Source organism: Polypterus senegalus, chromosome 9, assembly GCF_016835505.1.
Source record: "Polypterus senegalus isolate Bchr_013 chromosome 9, ASM1683550v1, whole genome shotgun sequence".
Taxonomy (NCBI): Eukaryota; Metazoa; Chordata; class Cladistia; order Polypteriformes; family Polypteridae; genus Polypterus; species Polypterus senegalus.
In genome coordinates, this window is record NC_053162.1 from 70,271,551 (window position 1) to 70,293,647 (window position 22,097).

Here is a 22,097-nt window from a genome sequence, read left to right on the forward strand (position 1 = left end):
TCATTTCTCTGAGACACAACGAGCACCTTAATATGTAAATATGGGTTGGCAAACTACAATCAAGTACTATATTAAACCATCTGTTTATGTCTTAAGTTCAATTACATTTTAATGATGCCTTATGTATATTAACTACAGTATGTGTTTAAGAGTGTATGTACAATGGTGTGCACTGATGCTGACTGAAACAAACCAAAATTTCCTGTTGTCAATAACAAAAGACAAACTATTTACAATTAAGTATACCCTGAATTTTACAAAAGGTTTGTCAATATACTCTTCTAAAAACTGACACCAGAGTCTCTAAACATGCAAGTCTGAAACTTGCCTAGATTCAAGTTAGTATCAAAGCAATACATTTTCATATTTTTTTGCATGTTATATCTCTGTACTCCAATTTCTTTATTGCTGTCTCTAAAATGGCCCATAATAATAATAACATTATTTGCACAGTCCTTTTCAAGCCAAGCAGCATAAAGTAAATCACATGAAATATGGAAAACACAAAACAGGTATAAAATAAAAATAAATAAATACATAAGTAAAATGAATAATAATAATAATAATAATATCGGGAACAAACAAACTCCAACAAAGCAAATATGTAAAAGTAAATTATTTGACAAAAGCAGGTAAAATGATTAAAACAATAATATAAAGTCAAACAAAAATAAACTAAACAGTGAACAAGTCATCCAGCAACCAGATAAATATTAAGAAGCATATGCATTAATGAATTCTATAAAGATAAAAATATGTTTTTAAAGGAGACTGATCTCATGCATGACAGTAAGCTGTTCCAAAGTCTAGGGGCCATCACAGAGAATGTCACCTTTAATCTTTTATCTAGATTTTGGAACAGCAAGTAGGCCTTAGACAGAAGACCAATGGTCTCATTATTTAATACGGTATAAACAAGGATGGGTGGTATGTGGCCTAGGATGGACTGCTGTCTCATCTAGAGCCCATTCCTTCCTAATGCCCGATGCTGCCATATGTTCCAGTTCCCTGTTACCTGGTAATGAACTAAGCAGGGTCAGAAAATGGAAGAATAATTCACATAAAATTTAACATGGTCAGAATACTGAAAAGTCACATTACTTCTAAACCACTGCAAAATAAGTTTTATTTTGTGTTATTAAATAATTCTGACTTAAGCAACACTTTTATTATATGGTCCCCATCTACATCCCTCTAGTTACATTTGATTTAAAAACTGCTTGACAGTAAAAGCATTATATGTAAAAAGAAAAATGATGAACATCACCATTTCTTTTTAAATTTATAAAACAGTACAGTAAAAGAACTGATCATACTGTTCAGAACAGGTAATGACATAGCAAAAAAGCAGTAGTTTTTTTTTCTATTCTACATATTACGAAAATTGATTGACTCCAATGGTTAAATGATAACATAAGCACAAACTCGAAAGATATAGATAAAAGAAAGCATTCATGATATTTTATGAAACTGTGCAATAACCTGCAAAGAAACAAAGCTGTGTGCAAAAGTTTTTATTTTTTATTAAGTAAACAGTTTACCCATTACTTCATCTTATGTCAACTCATACTAAAACATATGTTGACTCCAGCCTGAATTAACCCCCATTCTTTCACCTGCTCTTGATTTACAACCTGGACCTGAGTACTAGAGTAAATTTTGCAATATTCATTGATCTTCCCAAGTATGACAGGATTATAGAAAAGCTTCTATGGTGTAACGGTTCTAAAAAGATGTAATACTTAAACAAATAAGAAAATAAATGTACTGTGAAATGTAACAGCGGACAAATATGCTAGATTATAAAACCAAATGGTATGTCAGCATTAATTATTAAATGTGGCACATTTTTTGCTTATTTATGTATTTATTTAATTATTCCATCATTAATTTATGTAGGAAAATGCATGCAGCATTAAAAACGCCTTGAAATGAAAAATAATTTTCACCCATCAAAATTGAGAGGGTGGCTTTAGGTAGATCTTCGCCCATCAGGTGTCACACTTACAGCAGACACTTTATTATGTAGACATCTGAGTGAATGATGAATTCAGTCATATCTGCTATGGATGAGCACAGTCACAACTTTAAGCTTGCCTTGAAACTCTTTTGGCTCATAGACAGACAGACATATAGTAAACCAAATTACTCGTAAACCGAGGTTCCACTGTATGTATGTATGTGTATATATATATATATATATATATATATATATATATATATATATATATATATATATATATATATATATATATATATAATACGACTCAACACCAAATCATTAAACCACTTCTGGTGCAAACATAGCAAAAACAGAAAAGACAACATAGCTGTCATTTTTTTCAAGTATTAGTATTATTATCCCAGTGTTTAAGTGCAAGCCTTTTCCAGAAGTTGTCTTCACATAAACGTAAATATAATCAAAAACATATAAGAAGCAGCTAAATATCTGAAATTACGGAGCACAACACACATTCACTATTTACATAATAGTAAAATGGTCTTGCTCACAAAGTAAATTTTATTATATTTTTTTGACTTGCAGTATTAGACACCCACAAGAAAAATGTTATTACACTTGACAAGCAGAGATTTAACAAGATTATAATTAACTAGTAAAGTGATGTCAGAGGCGACACAAACCTAATATTTTTGTTATGTGATAAGGAACTTATTTCACTTTATGATACTGTACCTTCCTCTAGTAAAACAATCACTCTTTTTCCTACTGTAAATTCTCTCATCTTATATACATATATATGTAAAATATATTTAATCAGACACCAAATAAAAAAATCACAAAATATATTGAATATATTTAAAATGTTTTGAATAAAAATAATCTGAGTGACCTTCATACAAAGTATTTGTTCAGTTATCTTCCTAAGTAATGGAATGTACTGCAAAAAACCAGCTAGTAAATAGCCTGAGTCTCTTTTTATTTAACTATGAAACTTGAACTTTTAATAGATTGTGTGAGCACTGCTTATTGGATTTGCACTATTACTGAAAAAAATACAGCCTTGCTGTCTTTTTTCATATTTATAAAACAAATAAGTGTCAGGCTTTAGAGAGGCAGAGATTTAAACAACTTGACAAGACCAAATAACTAATCTCATTCTTTACAATTGTATTTACATTAATGAGTAACCAATTTGAAACCACGGTACACAAGATAAAATCTCTTTTTCTAAGTTTACTTTATAAGCGGTTATACTGTATATGTTACAACTCACCTTCACAGGACAATATAGTAATGCCCCCACACCTCCCATCAAGCACTTTCATATAAAATAAATCTGATTTATTTTACTGCAATATAATTGACCTTTGCTATACATAAACAGTACAAGTAAAGTCTACTAGGCTGACAACTAACCCTCATAAAGAAACAGTTAATGAACAAATCAATGGATAAGAATAAATAATGCTTACCTAAGTAGGCCGTTATCTCATGTATTAACTTTTATCTGAACATTGAATTACATAAGAAAGACTGAACTTTTCAATATTTTTTCTCAGAGAATTGAAAACATATTTACTGTGAAAGCTAGCAAAAGACAAAGAGAAGATACACGACAGAGAAACTGACAGTTTGGGCAGGTCCTTCAAAACCTCATGTAGCCTGTTTTTCAAAAGAAATCGCATAGTACCTATCCCTACCTGGAGCAATCCACTGAGCTATGCCAAGAATGTGGCCACTCTGGTTTGCACTTTAGTCACATGATACTCACTGTCCAACGACATATTCTTCCAGATCTCCTGTAGGCAGGGGGTGTGGCCGAAGTCCCAGGTTTTTCGTGTGCTGAGCATGACCCCAGAATGGTATACTGAGAAGAGCCTCTGGGCTGGCTGTAAGCAGAAATGCAGGTTGCAAGTGAAATAAACTCTAACCACAAGTATCTTTAACAGGGTGGGTGGATACTGCTGCTAGAAGTTTGCATTTGTATACAATAATCCCTCATGCACGTGAATGAAATAAAGCACTATAACTGAATAAAAGCGAGTATCATATACTTTTTGTAATCAAAGTTTTAATGAAAATTAATAAAAGGTAGTAACACAGAAGAATGAAATCTGCCCTAATTTTAACATAATAAAATTTACCACACCCTACCCCATTTGTACCCAAACCCTCCACCCAGTTCAAATCCAACAATGCATATTCATTATTTGAAAGATCATATTTTAAAAGGAAACAACCTCAATAGCCTGACATAAAGGAAAGTGGCACCACAGGCAGCACTGCTGAAGAGATATCATTCGCCTAGACAGAAGGAGACTGATAATGAGTGGAGTAACATTACAGTCAGTTAGGTTAAGACATTGGATGGTAGTGGTGACCACAAAGCATCCAACTCTTAAATAACTGTATTACATCATCCTATTTTAAAACATATTTTCCAGTTCCACTATTGAGCCTTGAAGCAGATGACTCCAATAGAATCAAATTTAAAAAAAGGACTTCAGGGAGAGTCTGCACACTTCCAATGACAAATTAGAACTACCTTTGCTGCAATTGTCCCTTAGGCAAATAACCTCTGCTGGATCAAAATAGATGAACACAGCTAGATCCAATAGGCTGAAAATTTGAAGGGATGTTAGAAGAAAGAAGAGCATGCCAAGTATGTGTGTAAGCAGGTGCATAAAAAAGTCAATGAAGAGTAATGATAGTGCAGATCAGAGACCATAATATGGAGAAATATATAATTGATGGAAAAACTTTAATTAGGTGTTTTGATAATTAGGGCTTTGGGAAAACCAAAGAAATAACGTTTGAAAACATTTTTGATGTTTAGGCTTAATGTAGTAGGTTCTGCAATTCCATACTAATCTGTACTATTCTCTGCTGTCTTTTCCAGTTCTTCTGTGGTGACGATCCGAGCCACCACCACTTGATCAAGGTACCATGCTGCCCCCTGCGTTTATGGATTGAATAGCGGGTGTCCCAGATGTTCACATTACCATCATCATCAAATTCTTCCATATGAAGCCTGGACTAGCATATCAGATTTAACTGGAAGCCATGAAGGAGGACTGTTAAGGGCAATTAGTTAATTCCAGACTGGGTGCAACATACACTCACCTAAAGGATTATTAGGCACACCATACTAATACGGTGTTTGACCCCCTTTCGCCTTCAGAACTGCCTTAATTCTATGTGGCATTGATTCAACAAGGTGCTGAAAGCATTCTTTAGAAATGTTGGCCCATATTGATAGGATAGCACCTTGCAGTTGATGGAGATTTGTGGGATGCACATCCATGGCATGAAGCTCCCGTTCCACCACATCCCAAAGATGCTCTATTGGGTTGAGATCTGGTGACTGTGGGGGCCATTTTAGTACAGTGAACTCATTGCCATGTTTAAAGAAACCAATTTGAAATGATTTGAGCTTTGTGACATGGTGCATTATCCTGCTGGAAGTAGCCATCAGAGGATGGGTACATGGTGGTCATGAAGGGATGGACATGGTCAGAAACAATGCTCAGGTAGCCCGTGGCATTTAAACGATGCCCAATTGGCACTAAGGGGCCTAAAGTGTGCCAAGAAAACATCCCCCACACCATTACACCACCACCACCAGCCTGCACAGTGGTAACAAGGCATGATGGATCGATGTTCTCATTCTGTTTACGCCAAATTTTGACTCTACCATTTGAATGTCTCAACAGAAATCGAGACTCATCAGACCAGGCAACATTTTTCCAGTCTTCAACTGTCCAATTTTGGTGAGCTCGTGCAAATTGGAGCCTCTTTTTCCTATTCGTAGTGGAGATGAGTGGTACCCGGTGGGGTCTTCTGCTGTTGTAGCCCATCCGCCTCAAGGTTGTGCGTGTTGTGGCTTCACAAATGCTTTGCTGCATACCTCGGTTGTAACGAGTGGTTATTTCAGTCAAAGTTGCTCTATCAGCTTGAATCAGTCGGCCCATTCTCCTCTGACCTCTAGCATCAACAAGGCATTTTCGCCCACAGGACTGCCGCATACTGGATGTTTTTCCCTTTTCACACCATTCTTTGTAAACCCTAGAAATGGTTGTGCGTGAAAATCCCAGTAACTGAGCAGATTGTGAAATACTCAGACTGGCCCGTCTGGCACCAACAACCATGCCACCCTCAAAATTGCTTAAATCACCTTTCTTTCCCATTTTGACATTCAGTTTGGAGTTCAGGAGATTGTCTTGACCAGGACCACACCCCTAAATGCATTGAAGCAACTGCCATGTGATTGGTTGATTAGATAATTGCATTAATGAGAAATTGAACAGGTGTTCCTAATAATCCTTTAGGTGAGTGTATAACCACAGCGATAAAACTCCAGATCTTGAAAGGATATTCCACTCATAGCTTTGTCAGAAATCAATGTGATATGCTTAATAGTTATTCTTTTTATTCAATAAGAAATTATAAACCTGAGACCTAAAAGTAAACCAGTATTTACTCGAAAGTGAAAGTGGCAGTACTGCACTAGTGAAGTTGATGCAATATTAATTTTAATAATTGTCAGTCTGGCTAAAAATTATAACTGCACTGACGGCCAAGTTGCCAGGAACCGTTTTCCATTAAGCCTGTAAATAGTTGATCATTATCAAAAAGCATCCAAGTGATTTTAAATGTGTTCCAAAGTTGCTCAATTTTGAGAGTTTACCGATGACCTTTTTGACAAAATGCCAGGGACAAAACATATATAAGTTTTTTGTAACTCCTTTGTCTGTTTTAAAACATAAATTAGTTCATACTGCAGAAGTTTCATTTGGCTTTGAAATATTATACACCTTCACTGTCACTCCTTTTTATTATTCTTCCCCAAGTTCACTAATGGGACAACGATTTTCCTCTAAGATAGTTTTTCCAAAAAACTACCTGTAACTAAGGGAAAACTATTCAGTCATCATTTAATTAAATTGACTTTCAAACTTTAGAAGGCATACAGGAAGCAGGCACTATCAGTTGTAATGATTGCTCTATCGAGGAAGTGCCTGTGATGTCTACGGGTTGTTTAGTGTCATAGTGTTTGTTTATTCTTATATTCCTGCTCAGTACTGAAATTAACATTTTAATAGCTACTGTTTGATTACAATTTATTAATGCAGGGTGTTGTAATTGCTATGATTGATTTTTTTTTAAAATTTGGTCTACAAAAATACCACCAGCAAGTCAGATTTTACACAAATAAGGTGCACTTCACTGCAATAAGATGATTATGCATCCATCACGATAGACATATATTCAGGTATTTAATGAAGGTGGCTAAAGGGATGAATAAGAGAATGTCAAATTGTCTAAAAGTTGCATTTAATGCAAAAAGTGCAGATTTTGAATAGCATATGTTATATCCCAAGAGGCATTCATAAATAACAATAGAGTAAGAATATGTTTCTCTGAATCAAGTGCTAAAAGTGCCTCCAGATGAGGTAGATCGACTGTAATAGTCTTATCAGTAATTTTGCATTCAAGTTTATCAATGAAAAGTAAGGGCAATTATCACAGTAATCTGGGTCCTTGCCCTTTTTTAATTGAAGGTAAGTACAATAATCCAAATTTATAATATGATTCAGTATGGCAAAGGTAACAGATGAATTTACCATCTACAGATATAAAGGTTCCAGGTGACTCCAAAATGTGGAGAGAACCTTAGAAATTAAACCTGTATGGATAGGAAGCCTTCCCAGCAGTTACCAAGACCAGAGTCTTGTTTAGTTTGAATGTGGCAAATGAGTAGACTCGTCTGGCTGGATCTATCTCTGTCAACCTAGGAAAAGATAATTTCTCATGGAAACCGCTGAGTACAAGGGAAGGACAAGTAATATATTTGACTTCATCAGTGTTTTAAGTCCAATAATTTACTAGGTTTATCTATCAAGAAACAACGTTTGTATAGTTCTCTTTACTGAATGCAAGCTTAGAGCACTAGAATAATCCCTGAGCTAAAATACAACAAACTCTACAAATGATTAATTATTTAATCCACATAAAGATGCAGATTAGTTTTAACACACAGTAAAACAAACCAGTTTTAAAGTGACTAATGTGATAGGATCCTAAAAGTATGTTCTTTAATATTATTGCTGAGATATGGTCATGTAACAACAAAGGAGAGGAAAACAAAAACTCCAGACAGCAGAATTTCTGTAGAAAGTAAACCTCTGCGAGATTCATGGACAGTTATAAATAAAGTCAAAAGGAAAATCAGACACAATAACAGCTCTGGAGACCTCTCTTGGGTACTCTCCAGCATAAATTTGTGCCGAGTGTTCTAATATGATGAATCAATCTTTCACTCTTAGATTTCCATGCTCCTAGTATCTCTGATGTCTCTCTTAAAAGCAGGAAACAGCTTGCAAGTAGAGAAGAAAAGAAACAGAGCAGAGGAGAATTACTAACTAATAAGTCTTATATATTGTAATACATATATTTTCTGTACAAAAAACTAACAAACAGAGATACAGCATGTACAGATAACCCAGAGCCCTAATAAATGTATCCTAGACCAAAGTAGTAAGAATTCACCCTGGAATTAAAAGCAGATAACAAAGTGGCACATCTTACTTTATATAAGCAGACAGATTATTCAATGAGTTTGAGGCCACATGCCTAAAAACTTGACCTCCCACTGATGTATTATTGCTTTATTAATCCTAGGAATGCTTAGTAGGCTAGCATGTTGAGGTCAAAATGCATGCCCTAGTCCGTATGCAATGATAAATTCAAATTGGTATGAAGGGCCTAGTTCATTTATGGCTTTATCTGTAAGAAGGATGAGGATTTAGAAAGCAGTCCAACACTGGAGGCCAATGTAAAGACAAGAACAGCAGTTTTCTAGCTCTAGTAATGATTCTTGCAACAGCATTTTGAATGAACTGAAAGCTGCATCTGTAATAGTCTGAGAAGCCAGGGAAGAATGTGCCGAGAGTCCTACAGTGCTCCAAATACATCCCTGAAATGATTTCTCAAAATCCTTCATATTAATCCAATTGTCAGCTGAAAAAATGTTTTAGATTCGGTAATATGTCTTTTAAAAGACACACTGGTATTAAAGATAATAATATAATAAGATGTGTACTGGTTCAGTAAAATTAATGTTTAGAACAATTAAGCTAAAAAGTGACAGAATGCTGTTGATGCCTACATCAAACCATTGAATAAATAACATTTCTGTTTTATTCTGTATTAAGGAAATAAAGAAAGGAAATATCATTTGGTATTAAAGAAAGGTATACTGCAGCTGGGTATTGTATACATACAAGTTAAATTGAGGCAGCATGGTGGTGCAGTGGGTAGCGCTGCTGCCTCGCAGTTAGGAGACCTGGATTCGCTTCCCGGGTCCTCCCTGCATGGAGTTTGCATGTTCTCCTCATGTCTGTGAGTGCCTGGTGTGTTGGTGTGAGTGTGTGTTTGCGCGCCCTGCCCAGAGTTTGTTTTCTGCCTTGCACCCTGTGTTGGCTGGTATTGGCTCCAGCAGACCCCTGTGGCCCTGTAGTTAGGATATAGCGGGTTGGATAATAGATGGATGGAAAATTGAAATGTATGTTTTCTAATGATAAGTTTCCAATAACAGTTTACTATCAATTTTAACACCTTCAGACATAAAGGAGCTAAATACTAAGTAATCCTTTTTAATTATAATCACTTTGGCTGTGTTATCTTTCTTACTTTAATTAGACATGGAGTTCTAGAATTTTTACATTTAAGGGATCAATCTTGAAAGATCCTCTTTTTTACTTTATAGGGAGTTTACTACAAACATGTTTTACATACAATTTATAAACAGACTGGCTTTCCTGGTTGTATTTTTCTTAAACATTTATGTATTTGTACATATAATACTGATTTACTTGCCTGTCTAAATACTTTTTTTTGCACCCAAGTATTCTTTTACTATTTGCCACATGAAACAGAAAGGACTTTGGCTCAGTGGTTTACTAGTGCAGCCTCACAGCCTCCTGACCCTTTCGCTGTGGGGATTTTACACATTCTTTTTCTTTTAACGTGAATTTTCTCAGAGGACTGTTGTTACCCTAGTTAATTAATATCAGCTCACAAAAATGTGAATGTTAGACTATCTGATTCTATATTCATCTACAGGCTGGCGGTAATTAAATCAATTAATTCAGAAAATGGGATGATGGACAGACTATTTACAAACAATCAAGGGAGTAATAATCTACAGAAAATAATTTCAGTCTATCCTGATAAATGCAATTTAGGTTTGCCCTCAACATTTAATTTCTGATCCACTTTTCTTACATCAATGCCTGGACAACTGAGTGATATCTAGTTATGGAGAAACAATCTGGAGGCTCTACACAGGATCATCATTCTTTCAGCCATTAACCATATGTAATGATGAGTTCATAGTTTGAATGATAAAAGGAAGGATGATTTCTAATAATTACAGTAAGTTTCTTCTTCAGTACCACTCTGCAGTATACAGGTGCTCGTCATTAAATTAGAATATCATAACAAAGTTGATTTATTTCAGTAATTCCATTCAAAAAGTGAAACTTGTATATTAGATTCATTCATTACACACAGACTGATGTATTTCAAATGTTTATTTCTTTTAATTTTGATGATTATAACTGACAACTAATGAAAGACCCAAATTCAGTATCTCGGAAAATTAGAATATTGTGAAAAGGTTCAATATTGAAGACACCTGGTGCCACACTCTAATCAGCTAATTAACTCAAAACACCTGCAAAAGCCTTTAAATGGTCTCTCAGTCTAGTTCTGTAGGCTACACAATCATGGGGAAGACTGCTGACTTGACAGTTGTCCAAAAGACGACCATTGACACCTTGCACAAGGAGGGCAAGACACAAAAGGTCATTGCTAAAGAGGCTGGCTGTTCACAGAGCTCTGTGTCCAAGCACATTAATAGAGAGGCGAAGGGAAGGACAAGATGTGGTAGAAAAAGTGTACAAGCAATAGGGATAACCGCACCCTGGAGAGGATTGTGAAACAAAACCCATTCAAAACTGTGGGGGAGATTCACAAAGAGTGGACTGCAGCTGGAGTCAGTGCTTCAAGAACCACCACGCACAGACGTATGCAAGACATGGGTTTCAGCTGTCGCATTCCTTGTGTCAAGCCACTCTTGAACAAGAGACAGCGTCAGAAGCGTCTCGCCTGGGCTAAAGACAAAAAGGACTGGACTGCTGCTGAGTGGTCCAAAGTTATGTTCTCTGATTAAAGTAAATTTTGCGTTTCCTTTGGAAATCAAGGTCCCAGAGTCTGGAGGAAGAGAGGAGAGGTACAGAATCCATGTGCTTGAGGTCCAGTGTAAAGTTTCCACAGTCAGTGATGGTTTGGGGTGCCATGTCATCTGCTGGTGTTGGTCCATTGTGTTTTCTGAGGTCCAAGGTCAACGCAGCCATCTACCAGGAAGTTTTAGAGCACTTCATGCTTCCTGCTGCTGATGAACTTTATGGAGATGCAGATTTCATTTTCCAACAGGACCTGGCACCTGCACAAAGTGCCAAAGCTACCAGTACCTGGTTTAAGGACCATGGTATCCCTGTTTTTGATTGGCCAGCAAACTCGCCTGACCTTGTGTATTGTGAAGAGGAAGATGCAATACGCCAGACCCAACAATTCAGAAGAGCTGAAGGCCACTATCAGAGAAACATGGGCTCTCATAACACCTGGGCAGTGCCACAGACTGATCGACTCCATGCCATGCCGCATTGCTGCAGTAATCCAGGCCAAAGGAGCCCCAACTAAATATTGAGTGCTGTACATGCTCATACTTTTCATGTTCATACCTTTCAGTTGGCCAACATTTCTAAAAATCCTTGTTTTGCATTGGTCTTAATTGATATTCTAATTTTCTGAGATACTGAATTTGGGACTTTCATTAGTTGTCAGTTATAATCATCAAAATTAAAATAAATAAACATTTGAAATACATCAGTCTGTGTGTAATGAATTAATCTAATATACAAGTTTCACTTTTGAATGGAATTACTGAAATAAATCAACTTTGTCCTGATATTCTAATTTTATGACCAGCACCTGTACATCATTAATATACTCTAGTCCAAAATGCTGTTATATAAGAATTGACGTGACAAAATATGCATATTAAGTGCACTGAACACAGAAAAACAAACACACATTAACCTTATCTGAGCAGCAAAGCTAACTATTGTTGCACTTTTTGTTTGTAAAAAAAGTAAATAACACAGTGTTGCTTTAAATCCATTACACGGTTCTAGCTTGCGATACAATACATCGTTAAGCAGATATAAAAAAGTATGGTATATCCGTGTACATGTATGCAAAAATAAAGCATAGACTTTGTGGCTGTTGTATTTGTAATGTAAATCAAGAGGTGCACTAACACAATTTTTAATTTGTCAAATTTAAAAATAAGCATTACTACATTATGTACAAATATAAAACTTTATTTGTTCAAATTAAAAAAGATTTAGATCTTTTAGAAATTTTCATTTTACAAAGGCAAGAAAGTGTTTTTGGCTGGCTTGTGACATTTCCGACTTCTTATCAACTGCCATATCATTTAAAATAGTATCTTAATGTGTTAAAAAATTACTTAATCTATCCTTTAGTTAAACAACAGGAGCACAATTAAATACAGATCTTTTCCTATTCTCTATTGCCAAATGGACCAGTTTTAACTAAAGTTTATGAAGCTTTATATTACTATTAATTTAAATAGGTGTTTTTATCCATATAAATGATGTATACAGTAATTATGTGCCCTACATGGTAATGCACATCCCTGCTGCTCTTTTGCAAATGAAAATCTGTGTAATGTAAGTACTTTAAGCTTCTCTTCCTTTCAGAGCACTATATAAACATAAACTAAGATGATCTCTCTCGCTTTCTCATGCATTGTTTGAATTCTTATGATGTTGTGTAAACAACTGTTACTAACCAGTTACAAAATACATTTTACTACACCCTAAAGTAATTTAACAAAGCTCTATTTTGAGTGCGAACAGAAATTAGGTATGTTTGACATTGCACTAACATTAACTAATAATAAGCATTAAGAATAATTTAGCATTAATTTTAACCAATGGATTTTAACCTTTGAATTATGGGATACCCTTATGGTTGTAGACTCTAACCATTTTCATAATCAAGGCACAATGCTCTCTTTAATTGAATTCCATTTGTAATTGGGAACTTTGTTTTTGTTCTCAGCTCCTACTCAGAAAAAAAATATATTGGTGCTAGTGTGTGTTATGAAGAAGATAAAAATCTTTTATTCTTTGCTATTTTGAAGCTGTTACTTCCTTTAATGTTCATGATGACCACACATATATCAAAGAAATGGTGTGTACTGTTTCCCAGGTCCTCCCTGTGTGGAGTTTGCATATTCTCCCAGTGTCTGCGTGGGTTTCCTCCCACAGTCCAAAGACATGCAGGTTAGGTGCATTGGCGATCCTAAATTGTCCCTAGTGTGTGCATGGTGTGTGTGTGTGTGCCCTGTGGTGGGCTGGCGCCCTGCCTGGGTTTGTTTCCTGCATTCCGCCCTGTGTTGGCTGGGATTGGCTCCAGCAGACCGCCGTGACCCTGTAGTTAGGATATAGCGGGTTGGATAATGGATGGATGGTGTGTACTCCTCAAATCAAAACACACTGCAGTGGTTTCTGATTTCAGAGAGTCAACTAATGAATTTCTCTAATTAAATCATTACTTCAATCAGAAACATTCCTGAAAATGAGCAGGTAATTCACAGTTGCCTAGGAAATGTATATTAAAGCAATTCTCTTAAAAAAAGAAGACGTCCCATGAGTGTTTTTTGTTTGGAAGGCTTATATAAGAGAAGAGTGAGATTTTAAAGTGAAGAGTGAATATTCATTATTCTAAAGTTCACTCTTGCCCTAAAGGAAGTGATCCATTAATTAGGTGACAGAATAATGCTGAATCAAAATAATACCTCTGTGTTGTGGAAAACTAACAGAAATACAGTATGGGATTTCTTTAATGACATTGTAATGCAGCAGTTAGCCCAGCTGGCTCATAGCTTTCTGATCAAGAGTCAAGTTCTGGTATTGACACTGTCTGCATAGAATCTGCATGGTCTCCTCATATCTACATGGATTTTTCAAGGTACTCCAATTTTCCTTCCATAATAGGACAGATGCATTTTTGGAGTAACTGCAACAATATGAGTCTGTGTGTGCAAGTGAGCCTTGTGATGGACTGGCATACCATCTAGCGATGATTTTCAGTTTAAAGTGGAACATGAATGGAAAATAAACATTAATTATTAGCATAAGATACAAATTCTGAAAATACTTTTGGCATCATGCTTCACATGGGTCTCCAATCCCACGAATCCCTTGATCTTAAGTCATTTCCTTGCGGTGCTTGATGCTTCATGGGATACTCCAACCCCTGGAACATCAGTGCCTAAGCTTCACAGGGGACACATTTACAAGATTATTGTGATTTAAAAAGGTTAAATGTTATTTACTGATTTAAATGCTTATTTCATTGAGTTCAATTTGTTCATCCACAGTACTGTATGTGATTCAATTGGTGGTTCAAAAATTTGAAATTTGACTTAATCTTCAAATGTGATATTTGGAGGTGTAAATATACATCAAACAAGTTCTAGGGGTGCAGGGCCACTGCAGTAGAGGTTCAATGATGTCTCTTGGGTCAACATGTTATGAAAAACACTTTTCAACTTCAACAGGGCTAAACAATCAAGCTGCTTTAAAATAATAAATAGCTTACAATCAGCTGAAATAAGTCTTAACACTTTGAACAGTGCTGTTGTCACATATGCTCATCAAGTATACTTACAACGTAGATGATGAATACTTTAAAGACTATGGTTTTAAAGAAAATGTTTTCTTAATGCATATAGCATCATAAGCAAACAAAGAAATTGAAGAGTTCTAATCCCAAGGCCAAAAAAGGTCATATAAATCACTTGATTTAATTTGGTCAAATAAACAAACTGAAATCTTCTATGCGGCTTGGAAACTTTTAACAGTAAATGGCACAGCTTAAAGGCTGCTACCATAAAAAAATACTCCACCTCTGTTACACCTTTAAAAGAGTACAAATAACACTAACACAAAAGTTTAAAAAGGCTGCGAGAACAGCCAATTCTGCCACAGTAACTTAGTCCTTTCCTACTACATGGGTAACCACACAACAAGCCCAGCCTATCTTTAATGCAATCAATGTTTAAGTATAAGTGTAGGCAAGAAATAAAAAGCTGCAGTCAGACATGCCTGGACAGTGGGCAAAACAGCACAGATAACTTTCTATAAAGTCATAACTAGTGTGATGATAAAATATGTGATGTACACATGACTCATGAATCCACTATATCTCTCCCCCATCCCCCATTATTTCAAACCAAAATTATGCCAAAGATTTGAGAAAAATAAACAAACATTCGATTTACATTTCAGATCTGAACAGAAAATATAGGATCTGGAGTGCAGGTATTCTCTGTCCTTCACTTTCAGTCTCCTACACTTAGATTAAAATTATAAAAATCAAGGTGACCACCTGTGTACAACTTTGAAGTTATAACACCATTTGTTAAAATGTAAAGGGAATTTCACCTTGGTGTCTCACAGTAAGGAGACCTGGGTTCACTTCCTGGGTCCTTGCTGCATGGTGTTTGAATGTTCTCCCTGTGTCTACGTGGGTTTCTTCCCCACAGTTTAAAGACATGCAGGATAGGTGCATTGGTGATCCTAAATTGTCCCTAGACTCTGCTTGGTGTGTGTGCCCTGCGGTGGGCTGGCGCCCTGCCCTGGATTTGTTCATGCCTTCTGCCCTGTGTTGGCTGGGATTGGCTCCAGCAGACCCACCATGACTCTGCGTTAGGATATAGCAGGTTGGACAATGACTGACTGACTTCACCTTGGGATTTTTGCTGTTGGCCCAAAGGTTTATTGATTTCTTATTGAAGAAACAAAGTTCCAATCTTGGATTCAAAAATCTTTTCAAAATGCATTTACAATGCTAAGCCATAATCAAAACCATTTTTGAACAAGCTTTTAAACATGATTCGATCTCACAGTTATGTAATGTATCATGCTGTATTTATGTCAGGCCATTTAGCATTTGGAAAATGAGCACCACTGCAAGTCTATGACCATTTTATAAGCACTGGACGATGAATGTCTGATACTTATTTAAAGTAAGCATACAAGCACTGAGAAATTCTATACACAATGGATGGAATACAAAGAAGTGTTTCCCAAAATGCAGTATATATTATGCCACAGAATATTTGAAATAAAGTAAAAAAGGTGTGTTAGTTATCATACAGAGTGCAGAAGTGCGCTACTACCATGATATACTTATTTTTCTTATTTTACATCTGTTTTGTGTAGACATGAGTCAAAACACATTTTTACACTCATTCATTTTTGCAGCAGATGCCTATGTTTCTGAATTTCTAGCACATTATTTTGAAGTTTAAATATCCTGATGTAATTATAAAAATATATTTCAGCTAAAAGTGAATTTGAAAACTACCAAGGTTTAAATACCTGAAAATAATTCAGAAGAGATACATAATGCGCACTGTATGAGAGAATGAATGAAATGCAAAATATTCATTTGTTACAGGCATTAAAGACATCAATTAGCACTAAACATTATACTGTATATAGCTCAGCTCTCTGGTGACTCACCTAGAAATCTTGGATTAACCCCTTCTTAAAATGGCTTGTTTCTAAGTACCCAGGCCTCTTATCTTAAATCCCAACATAAGATGACCATTTCAATCCAGAAAAAGTACCATTTTAAAATACATTTTACTACAAAAAGGAGAAAATGCAAATTGACTGAGCAGCTGAATTTATTCTCAGTTAGACATGCATTATATGTTTATCATTTTCAGTAAACAGTTTAAGAGCCACAAAAAAGTATGCTAAGGAAAACAACAATACCTGCCTCTTGATTTCAAATACCATAGTCCACCTCATGGAAGCATTTATACTAAACTTCTAAGTTAACTAACATTAATTCTCTTTCCATCTGTACAAAGTCTTGCAACAGGCAATATAACATCTTTCTCCAGTTACTAAGTAAAGGTGAAATTGAAACCGAGTATAGTCTTCCATCACAAGTACATCACCTCCATCCAGTCAACCATCACTGCACAAGATGAATATTTTATAACCATAGAAAACCATGCTCCTTTGCTCACGACATTTGAAATATTTAACATGTTATTAGAATGCCCATTTTCAGACACAGTAATTGGAAAATACCCTAAATACCATGCAAACAGAAAAAAACAAATGAGATAGAGATGGCACAGCTTTGTTTAATCCTCTATCCAATACTCTGTCCATCAATGCAGTTGCTTCTTTTGCATCCGAAAAAAATCAAGAACAAGAAAAAAAGTACAATAATCCATGTTCATAATGTTGGTCAATTATAATAGTAAAAAAATCAGAAGTATAAAGAATTTATTCCATACATTGTAATAATAATCAATCATGCAACAAATTAGAAGACTTTGGTAAACAAAGAATGATATATATATATATATATATATATATATATATATATATATATATATATATATATATATATATATATATATATATATATATATATATATATATATATATATATATATATATATATATATATATATCTGTATATTCAAACTCACACTTGAGCACATTAGAGTGAACTGCGTATATATCTTCAAATCATGGGCTTCAGTTAAAATCTTAAATGGCAAAAACTTCTTCATCTCTCTGTTTATGTAAAATACTGCTAATCCCTTATCTACAGAGTTTCTGCAAAAAAATACTGACACTTTAATACTGTATACAGTGTGCCAAGACTCATGCACTCTGACTTTGTATCTTAATTGAATTTAGTTTTGTTAAGTTTAACTTGTTTGCATGGAATGTTATTTGCTTTTAATAAATTCAATAAAAGAAAAAAAAAAAAGACTTTACTAGCTCTGTAAAACATTTCAAAATCAAAACACATGTATACCTCCAATCTAAGATGCAAAAACGCTTCTACACATTTTGCCCTTAACATATGCAGCTATGATTTTTTTGTTTCTGAAGGTGTACAAAAATGGGGGTAATCAAACTTTGCTGTGAAGGACACTTGTGACTACAAGTGTTTGTGCTAAACAACTTAACAGTCTGAAGCTGCAATATGCCAATAAATAAATCCCTTGTTTAATTTAGCATCTTATTTAGTGTCATTTTCTTGGTTACCTAACAAATAATACCACAATTTTTTTGTGTTGTTCACCAACCTATTTTTTGTATAATCAGTTTAAGCCAGAAAACACATTTCTCAAAGCTTAGTGTAAAGCTCCAGGGTGTGATTGATAATTAATTAAACTAATTTAATCATTTATTTATCATACTGTGGATCAATTAAAAGCATGTCAGTACACATTCAGTATGATTGAAAAACACTGCCCTGTTAACTCAAAACAAAGAAACTTGTTTTGATATTTCAGAAAATGTTACAAATTACCCTGAAAAGTTGTTTTAAATATACAAAAAATTAAAAAAAGAAGTATAAAAATAGACAAGAGGTACCTTCACCATATTCGCTTCATGTCAGATTGATTGCAATATATGCTGCAGCCACCGTGACACATCAGGACTGAGTTTTCATCCTTGTGCTCTTAAGCTTTAATGATGTAAATATTTAAATAAATCCTAAAAACCCATGGTGCTTCTGAAATTGGTGCTTTAATTTTTAACACTTTTTTTGTACTTATATTTCACGTTGATCTCTTTAACAGGTTTTATTGACATTTCTGTTCCTACTAAAATGCCACTTTACACTATTATGCAAATTCTAATATTTAATAACTTATCTAATGTTGTGAATTAATTTAAAATAACTGCTCAAAAGGCAAAAACATAAAGCATAGATTTCTTTATTATCGAATGAGTCATTTTATGTTGTTTTTTAAAAAGTTATTTTTGTGTGTAATAAAAACATACCAGGGAAAATGTTACTAAAATTGCCACTTGAATCTTGTTTCAAGGAGAAACAAGAAAGATACTTAGTAATATTTGTACTTAATTAGAAGTGCACCATGAAGGACATCTGATAAATGGGGAGATCTGGTAAAAATCATTTCACTCTCCTGCACATTTAATGCATTATTTTCCAAGCCTGTTAAACAAGAATGTCTTTAACACTAGTAAAACTCTGCTTTTTCAGCAAGTCAAAAATTCTTCTCAGCGCTAAATAAAATAAAGTGACATCCAAATGTGAGTTTCAAAACACCTAAAACAAAGTTCAGCAAAGTAAGGTTTCAAATAATCTGGGATGTATGTTGCCATTTGATATACTGTACATGCAAAGTTTATCTTTAAAGTCAGTAACAATATCATATTCCCCTGAACACAGATTTGATTATTTTTCTTACTTTACAAAGAATTAAAATAAATACAATTAATAAAAAAGTGCGTGACTGTTAATTTATTATTGTTATTATTAGAATGAGACCTTATTAAAGCCATGAAGAAATGGCAAATATATACAAAAAAAATCAGTACAAGAAAAAACATTGAGAAAGTAATTACTTCACACTACTGTTTACCATTATATTTCCCTTAAAATTTATAAGTATGGTATATAATGATATAATATATATCATATTTCATTCTGCTGGTTGATTGGCACACAATTGCTTTCTCACCTTGACATGTCCAGGCATCAGATTATATATCTCACAGTTATGGTCTTCATCTTCAATTTCATTATTCTCATTCTTCATGCAATTAAAGTCAAAGCTGTTTGTGCAGTTGTTCATACTGTTTTTAATTGTTTTTTGTAAAGGACTCTCGTCCAGTGCCAACAGATCTGGCTTTTTGTTCTGTCCTTTCAACAATCCTTTCAATGATAGAGCTACCATTGTACACAAAACATACATCATGCGCCACCCCAAAACAGATTATTAACATATGAAATATAAAGAAATAGAGACTGAACTTCTTTTTTAATATACTTTGTCCAGGTAGATAGAAAATGTAAATTTCTTATTTTCTATTACTGTATTTTAATAGCCTGTTAATTCACTTAAATCTTCAAAACATGTTTTCTCCAATGTTACCAATGCATAAACAAATGTCTTTGGATAATCTCAATGGTCAAAGAGCCTTATTTTCACCAGGGAATTAACAAAAATATTAAAAAATAAAAATACTTTCTTCCTAGGTTGCACAACTTAATTTTAAATTAATAAAACTTCTGCTTCCATTACCAAAACATGTGATTTCTTGAAAACATAAGTCTGGACCTGTAAGACTTCTTCAGTTCAAAACAAAAGTTGCTCCTTTATATCTTCTGCTCATTATCCTATTTCCTCCACATGATTTTCTCATTTAACCTTGTATGAAATAATCCAGAGTCAGTGTTTCATGGTTCTTCAAGCTGCCAAACAACAAATACCTTACTGTGAATTAAAGGTATGTTGCCAGCATTTAAATCCATAATACATTTTCAAGCTCCCAGTTGCAGAACTTGAGTGGGTTCCGCCCTAATCTCTTATCACTTTCAATTATACCTTGCCATGATTAAGCCCTTCTTTACAGCAATTAAGCAACTTGCCACATCCAATAACCAATGAAACAGTCAGTTGATAAGATTAACATAAACACTTCTCTCCTTAGGACGCAGAATATGCAGCATTGTTTATTTGGTATCTGCACAACCAAGAGTTGTTTAGTGGACCTGCCTGCACCCACATTCTAAAAAAAATAAAGAAAAGAAAATGTGTACTGCATGTGATTTTAAGCAGAAAAAGAACAAGTCTGTAGTATGAATTATGAAAATGCGTTACAAATCATAAAAACTGAAAAAAAAAAATTCTACCCAAATATTATTTATTCTTTCATACTTCAAATGTTTTGTCAAAAAATATTCAAAGAGAAATGCCACAAGAATCCATCTCATAACATCCAAACCTATGAAAAGAATTTCTGAAGTCTACATTTTATAAGAATTCACCGACTCAACAGGCAGATTACAGTTTAAAAATAAAAATTGGACAAGCAGAGCCAGTAACAAGCCTGACAGCTACAGTATCCAGTCAATTGCTTTAACTTAAAGGCAAAGAACAGGCAAAAAGCACCTTGACATAAATTAATACATTTCCACCATAATTACAAAGCTGCTGATTTGCTGTCAAATGAAAATAAACTTTGCTTCTTTAATTAAAGCCTGGTCAGTGGCGCAGGCTACCTATAAGGAGTGACCTACTTTGTAGTTTATAATGTCATTAGGATTAATAAAATCTGCAGTCTTCAAGTTCGGCATTCTTAAGTAAACTAAATCCAGGTAATATAAACTATATAAAAATGCATAAACAGTAAATTTAGGCATCACTGAAGAATCTCTATTCACTACAAATGCATACACTTAACTACTCTTAGCAGGCAATGTGGAATGTACTTTAAATTAATATTCAGATGTCTTTTGAAGAAGACAATTCTATAATTTCTATCACTGGCAGAAACAGCACCTTGTTTGATCCTGCGAAGTTTTTCAAGATCAGCTTTACCATAGACCCTTACATATACTCTGCAAGCTCAGCTTCTATCCCTGGGCTGACTCTCTCAGCAAAATTTTCTTTCAGCTTGACTTATATAGCCCATTTAATGTAATTTTTAATTCCTAATGTCAGGCTTATATATTAATATGTTTAACTATTTACAGTGGGTATAGAAAAGAATCACCCCTTCAAAATATTCCAATTTCTTTGCTTTACAGACTTAAATGAAAAAACAAAAAACAATATTTTTTCCAGATTTACATACTTAATGCAATCTATAACATCCAAGTGAAAGTTATCACAGCTACAATTCAGAAGAATTTTAAAAAATAATACTGAAATAAATAAAGGATCACCCCCCTCCTAAACTCAATCAGGTGTAAGTAACCACCATTTCCATTGCAGACCATGGTTACTGGCTTCCACCTGTGATCAGTTGTGATCAGTGAGATTATTGAAGCATAAAACAGCGGTTCCTGGAGCATTCCCTTGCTTGGTAGTGCAACTGAACTGACAGCAAACTACTGACTATGGGTGGCAAGCCACTTTCAAAAGATCTCAGGGATAGAGTTGTGGACAGAA

The 22,097-nt window shown here is 34.6% G+C and overlaps 1 protein-coding gene across 2 annotated transcripts in view; it reads right to left on the reverse strand.

Annotated features, from left to right (window-relative positions):
• kifc3 (kinesin family member C3) overlaps window positions 1-22,097 on the reverse strand; it is a 116,243-nt gene that overhangs the window by 75,092 nt on the left and 19,054 nt on the right. For both annotated transcript variants that reach the window (XM_039763215.1, XM_039763216.1), the window contains exon 2: window positions 3,735-3,852. In XM_039763215.1, coding sequence (XP_039619149.1) covers window positions 3,735-3,852 — 118 coding nt within the window. The remainder of the gene's footprint in view (window positions 1-3,734; window positions 3,853-22,097) is intronic.